We start from the raw sequence: 9,897 nt of genomic DNA on the forward strand, positions 1-9,897 counted from the left end.
GAGATTCTTTTTTTTCCTCCTTTTGCCTAATTCCTTTTTTTGTAGCTGGATAATTTAGAAGAAAAAAAAAGTAATCAAAGATCCTGTACTTCCTAGGAACGCTCATTCTGTGGGATAAAGGAAGACTCATAACCTGTCAGCATTTCAAAATCAGCTGATACAGTTCAGTAGCGCAGCAACATTGGTGTTTGTGGCTCTACAGCAATGATTCTTCTCAAGTACAGCAAGAATTTGGTACGAACCAAATTCTTCAGCATGGGGAAAAAAAAAAAAGTCATCCACAACACAAACTGGCTGAGGGTGAGGGGGAATCATCAGAACACCTAGACAGGCAAGGGACACACCGAGCAAGTCAAGCAAGCCATCATTCCCCATCTCAGGCTGCAGCAGCGCCGCTTAAACAGGTCTCTCATACTCTCAGGCTCCGAGGCTGACAGCAGTCCTCCTCTCCAGTGTTTAAGCATTTCAACACTTATCTCTCCTTTTGGAGATCAACAGAAGTGACACAAAAGACCTTACAGAAGAAAAATGACGACTCAACTTCCGTGCATGGAAAGGGTTGAGTCTTTGAACAAACAAAAAACTAAGAGAGACCATGTACAGTAGGGTAAAACAGCATATGCTTACAATATTTCCAAGAGTGAGACAATCACAATGGCTACATAAGGATATTTGCTGTATTAATTTGCAATACCTGAAAAAAGCCCTGCTGAGTTTGCACTGTATTTACACATTGATTGGCTTCTTCCTTGCAAGCAAGCAGCGGCATCCGTTCCCACCTCCGTCCTTCCCTCCCCCCAGTCCTTCCCCTGGGTTTAAGCTACTCATAGTCAGAACAAGAACATTCAGTCTAAGAAAAATTTCTTAGAGTAATATAATTTCTTAAAGAAGATAGCATATTTACACACATCTAACACATGAAAATACTCTATTTTATACTAAATTTCTGTTTCAAATAAACTACAGTACTGCATCTCAGCTTTCTGCAGCTTTAGAGGACAGTCCCCATTGGGCTCAAACTGGGCTTCCTACTCCCGCTTCAACCGGCAGCTTTGCCTTACAGTGGTGCACTACCATTGCCTTCAAGTCCTGACAGATCTCCAGTTGTGGTTTGCTTGCTTGGGAAAGGAATAATGAAGTTCTCAGCAAAGCCATGCTAAACATCCACTCCTTTAATGAGCGATCCTTCTAGGATGATGTTGAAATCTTGCAATGTTTGTAGGACTCGGATAAGGGAGTTGACAGTCATGCGGTCCCGTAGGAGAGCGTTCTCCTCATACATCCTTGTAATGGGCGGGCACTCTGCCAGCAACGGGATCCACTGAGAGAGCAAGTGGTCCCTGCAAAGGGGATGAAAGGAATTATTTTAGCACCAAGTACAACAGATCTCAAACGGAAATTCTTCTCCAAGAACACAACCAAAACCACGCAGTCTCTTTTTGTGGGCGATGCATATTGTTTGCACATAAAAGTTTCCCGTGTAACCATAACCCTTGATTTTGTTAGTAAAATACAGGTAACTGAACATACTGTAGGAATGAAGATGGAAAGATATCAGCAGAACTGGACAATTGACCTTGGAAGAATTCAGCAACGTTTTCAGATCAGGAACAGGGAAAGTAAAACTCAGGAAAAACCAATAGACTGTTTTCCAACTGGTTTTCCATGTATCCAGACAGACAAGATGAAAATGGTACTTATTTCTAGACATACCAACTTCCACCCTCCAAAATACAACTAAGCCCCCCCCTTTGCCACTCCCCAAGTGCAAGCAGAAAGCATCCTATTAGGAAAGAAAGATTCATCTAGAATAGTTCTGCCAAAATTATAACAGACATCCCATTTTCATAGGCAAAGTGATTCAATGAGGATTTAGAAATACACCAGCTCTTGCAAAGGAACTCTGCATTCCCAAAGCCAGCACTTCATCAAAAATACAATTTAAAGACAGATTTCATACTTATGACTGTCAAGCTAACAGTTATAAAAGAGTGCAAAACATTTTTAGCAGTTTAGACACTAGCCACGTATCATTACTGCTTCTTTGCTCCAATTTTTCATGTAGTATTAAAGCTGCCTAAAATAGGATAATAGGTACGAGATGTCTTAAAATGGAAAACTGAAGGTAATAACAACGGTGTAAAAATATTCTTCTAGTCTAATGCAAGAGGACACACATAACGAAGAGCAGTTAGGTACCTCGTCCCCAGGCAAACCAGAATTTGGAATTTGCCGTCCTTTCCAATGTTCCTTGGAGCTGTATTGATGGCATTCACATAATGACAGAAGGTTTTGCATGAAGACCTCTGAAGCAAAAGGGCCTCCTCATTGTCGCCAATCTGGTCACTGGTTTCAAAATAAGCAACAGCTTTCTCTGTGGTAAGGAGAAAATCAGAACCCAGTGAGCAGAAGTACTTCATTGTGACACAGAATTACACAATGGAATCCTTAAAAGAACCAACCTGCCGAGAGCTATTGCACCGTTTATATATGGATTCCTCACTCTGAAGACCATAGGTAGGTGGTGATCTCCACCTTTGCTACCTAGCAGTGGTCAGCAGACTGGTTGATGTCTAATACAGTTAGGTAACATCAAGGAGCCGCACCAGAGTACCTATCAATGGTTTCATTGGAAGTGATACCATCAGCTTTGATTTTTCACCTTTTCTGAGTAAGCACTTACCCTCAGGCTAAGTATCTCAACTTGTGAGCATGTTTTAAGGGACTAAGTACGTCTTAAGTTACTGCAACATAGGCCTACAGATAAACATCACCAGAAGACCAGTGCAGTGATTAGGAGAGTCTCATAGACAACTAGAAATCTAAACCTTTCACTCCCTGCCCTTTCCCAACTCTCCCCGTAACATCAATTGCTACTTTACCCCAACCTCCAGCCTACCTTCTTTCTGGGTAAAAAAGCAGCTGTTTGAATGTTCATCTATGAATAAACGACTAGAATTTGAAGTGCTCTTAAATTTCTGCACAGATTCACACTCATCCTTTATATAGAGTTTAGTATTTCTCATCTTCCATCTTGTTTCTCATTGACTTTAAGCAACCTGGAGCAGGTGCTAGGCAGGAACAAATGGCACCCTAGAGCTGATGAGAATCCGAGGTCTGCGTCTGAGTAGTCATTTTGCCCTAATCTTTCTTCTCCTTCTGCCTCCAAATCACGTACCAGCTTACCTATAAAATCCCAGATGAAGACATTCTTATGAAAAATGCGAGCTGATTTGAATCCATGGTGGAAGACCTGCTCCAGTGCTGCGACCAGACCGTTTTCTCCACACAACAGAATGGTAAGGCTTCCTCTCTGTGGGAAAGGAAGAGTGTGTAAGTACAACTTGCCTTGTTTGTATGCCAGAGGCTTCAAATCTAAAGGTTAACAGTCTCTACTGGTACTTCAGTTCCATTTCTGTTTATAAAAAATATTTACATGCATTGTAGATACAAGGCAAGTAATGAAAAGTAGGAAGTACCTCTTTCTCTGGCTTGTGAAAGTGTTTCACAATATTGTTCACGGCTTCCCCGATTCCCTCTTGGATCTGTCCCGCATTAGGCTCTGTGAAATGATGGAGAGCATACTAGCTGAAGATACCAACTTTAAAACATTCATCAAATTCTCACGATGACGTAGCTTGAACTGCAGGAATTATTCTGTATCTTTAACAGAGTTCAGGCAATCATTTGTCTTGGGTAAACCTGAGCCTTAATTACAAGCAACTGTCGAGCAACCCTGGAACAGTCAAATAAATCGCCCTACTTAAAAATGCACAACCCAAGGATCTGGCTTGATAAATATTTTATTTGAGTTAATCACATCTTGCTTATCACACAGAGTACAGCAACCCTCACACGAAGAGACATGGGCCGAAAGGTTGTAGCCCAGTCGTTTGACTCAGTTCTACGTGACAGAGGCCAGAAAACCCAGCACTCATTAATTCCTGACTTGAACCCACAATGTTTTACTGGGCCAAAACAAGTATCTATTTTAGGCACGTCTAGTCATTGTACCAGTGTGAGGGGCCACAGGCAGTGAATATTCCTTATGAACGGTTCCAAGAGTAAGTTATCTTCTGTGTTAAAATGTATGCCATGTTTCTGCTCTGAATCTGTATGCCATTGAGCTGTATGCCTCTGTTACTGAATCATGCTATGCCTCCACCTGCTACCGTCTCATCTTCCTATGCAGGTATCTGCAGAAAATTATCTAGTCCCTCATTCACTTTCCAATTAAAACAGACTGAACTTTTAAAACTTCATTTTAAGCAGATGTTTTCCAGACTTCAACTGTTTTCCTGGTTCTTCTATGAGTCCTTTCTAGTTTTTCAGACATAGGTATGTTGCTATTAGCTTGTCCTACAATTGTTTTGGAAGCATGGAGTAATTCAGTGTCATTTTAGTACATGATGACCTCCACAGTCTTTGGCAGGTCTAACACAGAGCCACAGGTAGCTCACAAGACAAATGAATGATTGGGCCTTAGTGTTCTCAGACCTAAGGAAATGCTCTGCAAGTGGTTCTGGTGCCCAGTCCTCCAGCTAACATGGACTCACACATGTAAAGAGCTGCAATGGTCCCGTGGTGGTTTTTAAATGCTGCATTACTCTTGGAGGCTAATCTTTCCTTGCTTGACATTTCAACAGTCATGTCCTCTAATTTTACAGGAGCTGGACAGATTTATGAACAGGATCTACACTGTGCTTATCTGTATGCTTTAGCGGAGAATGCCTCATGTGGCCCTTACAGTCCCATGCCCTATTGTAGCCAGGTGCAGTTACTCATAAAAGCTAATTTTAGGGACGTGAAGTTGATGTCCCCCAGGGTCCCTCTGGAGATGTGCTCCTCCAGAAGGCAGTTCACAGCATCCACATCAGGCTCTGAACTACCCTTCAGAGAAGACTGTCTTCCAGCTGACTGTAAAGTGAGCCGGGAAGCTGAGCAGCATCAGCTACTGCAAATTCTGCTGCCTCCTCCTCCCTCATCTCATATCTCCATGCTCCAAGGAAAGAGATTATCATCTCTCAGCTGTCAAATGGGGACATTGAAAGAGGCAACGGAAGAGGCAACGTGTACAGTCACAGAGCAAGCTGCAGACACACAAACCAGGGCAGGAAAAACTCATCAGCTTGCAGCTGTTCCTCTGCACCAAGCCTTGCTTCAGTATGAGCTCTCCTGTTCACATGAGCTTTATTTCTCAGCAGTTGCTGGCCCCTTCTCTAGGGCCCTGGGGAGAAAGGCAAGGACTTACTGGTGTTCTTCCCTGTGAGGGAAGTGATGCTCAGTCGTCGAGCCGTGGTAGGAGATTTCTGCTGGGGTGGGGTACGGCACTGCTTTCCCAGCTCTTCGTCAGACGTGGAGGACACCAGCTCTCCAATGAGTATTCGCTCCAAACTGCCATCGTCAACACCCTTTCCCAGCCATCGCCCGCAGGGAAACCTGCCATGCGGCCAGCACAAGCACAGGTCAGCCACACAGGTAGTCCAGCTTGATCTCAAAGTTAGAGGGACAGCTAACACTCATAAACACTGCTAACGGGCAGGGAATACTCTGTAGCCAGAAACTTTCACGAAACAGAACTCAGCGGGCAGCATCCCCTGCACCACACTGATAGGACCAAACCAGAAAACTACATTCACCTCCATCCTTAGGAAAAGGGAAATATGCAAAGCTTGCATGAAAGCACAGGACAACGGAAAGTGTTATACACATAGTTCATGGGCCACATCTTGATTTCTGCCAGGTTATTTTTCACTTGCAACCACAACTGATATTCAGCCTTTAAAAATATTGTGATGATAAACAATTAAATCCTCACACGGAGTTCCCACCCAGCTGAAGCTGTGACATCTCCTCATACTCAAACCTCACCTCACGTTTTATTGCTGTATTTTCTGGCCCTATCCACAGTCCTGATGAAATCCATGCACCTGTCCATACCCCGAGTCCCTGTACCCCATTTCCTCCTACTTTCCCCCATATGCTGCGACCAACCTTGAGCTCTGGAGCTCACCTCTCTGAATTATAGTTTTCCAAGTCCACATTTAGGAAAAAAAAAGTTTGCTTAGCCAGATGTTTCGTAAAACCAATGATGAGTTAGGAGATCATTTCAACACAAGAGGTATGTACTCCATAGAAGATTAGGAAATCATCAAAACCTTTTATTTTCGCGTAATCTGAGTTTCTGTACATTTGTTACAGTACTTAGACATTTGAATATTTTTTAAAAGAAAAAGAAACCAAAGATTTGCCCTAAACTATCATTCCAGCTCTTGGGGGTTTAAAGAGTTCATTTGTGCACAATTTTACCACGCTACTTTAAATCAAGAGATTTAATTATTAGACACAAACGTGAATCACTTCAAAAGTATCCATACTGTCTGTCCTGTCTCAGAGAGATGCACAGAAAACCCTACCTTCAAGACTCATTTAATATTTATCAGATTATTTGACTTCAACTAGGGCTTCTGAAATGAGAGAACCAGGGGTAGGGGAGACCAACCCAACCCTATCGGGTACCCAAATCAGCCCACAGTGCTCCATCAGCTGAGGAGAAGATGAATGCCTTCCTGCTTTCCCTAGATTTAACAAGTAGGAATTTCAGACAAAGAAAATTAGAATTTGTTGCTTACTTGTACGTGTGTCCTGTTATTTCATTCCTGACCATGACACAATCAACCAGCCACTTGGCTAGTAGCCCTGAGTTGTCATGACCAATCTGAACGGTTGTCAGCTTCCCTAAATTCTGGCACTGAAATGAATAAGAGTTTTTACTTAATTTAAAAAACAACAGACAACACACACCCCCATCACATGCACACATACGGTCTCAAATGTATGTTTTTATTCTGTTTCCTTTGATTTATACAGCAAGTATTTTCAACCAAACATGCAGAACGTTTTGAAAAGCAGAATAGTTATTTTAACACAGGAGAAAAGAAATACCTTGAAATAAAACTATTAAAAGCATGTGAAGAGATGACATTCTTTGTCGTGAGCGCACACTCTGAATAGTCCTGAGAAGCGTTAATTAAAAATTTCTGAGCTAAGGTCATAAAAAGGTGTGCTTTTGAGGAAGAAATTGATCTTCAGTACAAACAGCTTTTAAAAAATGCATTTTGAGCATACGGACCTTCAGCTGACTCACTCTACACTATGAAGCAGTCCCTAGATCCTTTATTATTTTCAAAGATTGATTTGCTTATTGTTGGGCAAGACAAAAATCACTAACATGAGACTCTTAACGTCGCAAAGAGACAGAACAAGGAAAAAAAGGGACTGTGAATTCCAGTGCAATATGTAATTGTAGGTGAGGCTGGCAGTAACATCTATTAATGTCACCTAAACACTTCCATTGCAAGACCTTGATTTTCATTGCTTCTAATGGCGGCAAACTTTTTAGCAGGGCCCGTTGCGACAGGACAAGGGGGAATGGCTTTAAACTAAAGGGGGGCAGATTTAGACTAGATAGAAGGAAGACATTTTTTATGCTGAGGGTGGTGAAACACTGGCACAGGTTGCCCAGAGAGGTGGTGGCTGCCCCATCCCTGGAAACATTCAAGGTCAGGTTGGACGGGGCTCTGAGCAACCTGATCTAGTTGAAGATGTCCCTGCCCACGGCAGGGGGGGTTGGACTAGATGACCTTTAGAGGTCCCTTCCAACCCAAACTATTCTATGAATACTACCAAACAAGCAGCTTGGGCTGACATTTTCCATAGTGGAAATGGAAATGGCTACCCAAGCTGATATTTTAGGAAAGGTTCAGCCAAAGGAGTATTCCAGAACAGTGTTCATATGTATGTTTCTGATACAGTGTTCTGTATCAGCAATAGTGTGGCCAGCAGGAGCAGGGAAGTGATCGTGCCCCTGTACTCGGCACTGGTGAGGCCGCACCTCGAATACTGTGTTCAGTTTTGGGCCCCTCACTACAAGAAGGACGTTGAGGTGCTGCAGCGTGTCCGGAGAAGGGCAACGAGGCTGGTGAGGGGTCTGGAGAACAAGTGTTATGGGGAGCGGCTGAGGGGACTGGGGTTGTTTAGCCTGGAGAAAAGGAGGCTGAGGGGAGACCTCATCGCTCCCTACAACTACCTGAAAGGAGGTTGTAGCGAGGTGGGTGTCAGTCTCTTCTCCCAAGTAACAAGCGATAGGACGAGAGGAAATGGCCTCAAGTTGCGCCAGGGGAGGTTTAGATTGGACATAAGGAAAAATTTCTTTACTGAAAGAGTGGTTAAACATTGGAACAGGCTGCCCAGGGAAGTGGTTGAGTCACCATCCCTGGAGGTATTTAAAAGACGTGTAGATGAGGCGCTTAGGGACATGGTTTAGTGGGCGTGGTGGTGTTGGGTTGACGGTTGGACTCGATGATGTTAGAGGTCTTTTCCAACCTTAATGATTCTATGGTCCTTGGAAATGTCTAAATATGTTACTTTGCTCGTTAGAAGCCTGCGGATCTTTTCTACAAAATACTAATATCTGAATGAGAGGCTGCCATTGTATCACGAAAATATCCTATCTCTGTCAAAACCTACCTATATTTGGCAAGAGGGGTTTTTTTTGACTATTGTTGTTGAAGATCAGTCTGCATATGCTCAGTGGATGCAACTTTTATTTCAGTAGCAGATTTTCCTGCGAAATCACTCCTTACTGGGTATGGTATAGCCTGGAGTTATAGGAGCCTGACGGGGCTTTCCCTGCAATTTTCGCTACCAGCTGCTTTCGGGTGGCACCAAGCCAACCTGTAATTGCTGGGTGGGAACGCCGGGTAGTCAAACGCAAAGAGAAAACGACAGCAAACACAGAGAAAAGAGCCCGATGGTGGCTCTGCGATTTGCCGGGGGTAGCACATGAAGCTGGGAAGTTGAAGAACACAGGAGTTAGACTGGCTGGTTGGAAGGAAAGCAGTGTTGGACAAGGAGCTGGAGTGGGAGGAGAAGAAATTTAGGACTGGCCAGAAGAAAGAAAGAGGAGAAGAAATTTGGGACCCAGGTGGTGGTAAGTGGGAAGGCAAATTGAAAGAAGGGAAAAGAAACTAGGAAGGGAAGTGAGGAGTCAGAAATGAGCTCTGAAAGAGAAAATTGGGATAGCTGGCAAGGTGATGTGGAAGGGAACGAGATGTGGAAATAGATAGGCTAGGTGAGAAAAGAGGAGCCCTGGGCTGGGACAGGGACAGCGGTGGAGCCTATGCTTAAAAGCGGTACGTGCTCACAGGAAACTTTCATCTAGCACAGGAGGGGCAGGCAGCACTATTTTCCCGATTTTTAATGTACAGAGACCTTGAACATCTGGACAGAATCTGAAATGCTGTGATCTTAAGACAATAAACCCTCACCAAATTAATGTTTATGTGGAAGCATGTTTCAAATTGAAAAGTAAAATGTGAAGAGCATGTACTCACCTCAAATGTCATTTCTAGGTGGTTTTTAGGAATCTGCATTACGCCTGTATCTCCTAGTTCTCCCGACACACAAATCCATGGGTTTGACGTGGTTATTGCATTGCTTAGTTTTTTGATGGGAATTATCACTGACCTATAAGGGATCACTGAGAACGGGGAGGGGGGGAGGAAATGAGTTAGTCTTGACTTTTTTTTTCCCCCCTCAGAGTAAACACAGTTTCTGGAGTAAACGATGCCTCTCCCTTGCGGGTAAGTTCTTGTCCCATGTCTCAGCAGCCTAACGAGGAGAACTCCCCCTCTGTTCTCCCTATCAAGGGGTGAGACAAACCTGCAGAGCGCCTCGCTGCAGCGGCAGAGACTCCCCCCTCACGCAGGGTGACAGCAGCAGTCTCCTTTCCAGCCAGCCATAAACCAGAAGAAGCGGCTCTGCAGCGCAGCTTTTGGCGAGCTCCTACCCGCAGCATTCATTACTGCGAGCAGCCTTCTGCGGCAGCTCCTCCAG

General features: G+C 43.8%; 1 protein-coding gene across 1 annotated transcript in view; it reads right to left on the bottom strand.

Moving 5' to 3' along the window:
- Positions 1 to 42: 42 nt before the first annotated feature.
- Positions 43 to 9,897, bottom strand: part of DENND5B (DENN/MADD domain containing 5B) — a 63,170-nt gene continuing 53,315 nt past the window's right edge. The window contains exons 15-21 of the mRNA XM_009333034.1: positions 9,396 to 9,541; positions 6,633 to 6,751; positions 5,252 to 5,439; positions 3,480 to 3,562; positions 3,187 to 3,313; positions 2,200 to 2,374; positions 43 to 1,340 (exon numbers count right to left, since the gene is read on the bottom strand). Coding sequence (XP_009331309.1) covers positions 1,157 to 1,340; positions 2,200 to 2,374; positions 3,187 to 3,313; positions 3,480 to 3,562; positions 5,252 to 5,439; positions 6,633 to 6,751; positions 9,396 to 9,541 — 1,022 coding nt within the window. The 3' untranslated portion in view covers positions 43 to 1,156. The remainder of the gene's footprint in view (positions 1,341 to 2,199; positions 2,375 to 3,186; positions 3,314 to 3,479; positions 3,563 to 5,251; positions 5,440 to 6,632; positions 6,752 to 9,395; positions 9,542 to 9,897) is intronic.

Source organism: Pygoscelis adeliae, unplaced genomic scaffold (assembly GCF_000699105.1).
Source record: "Pygoscelis adeliae isolate BGI_AS28 unplaced genomic scaffold, ASM69910v1 Scaffold38, whole genome shotgun sequence".
NCBI lineage: Eukaryota > Metazoa > Chordata > Aves > Sphenisciformes > Spheniscidae > Pygoscelis > Pygoscelis adeliae.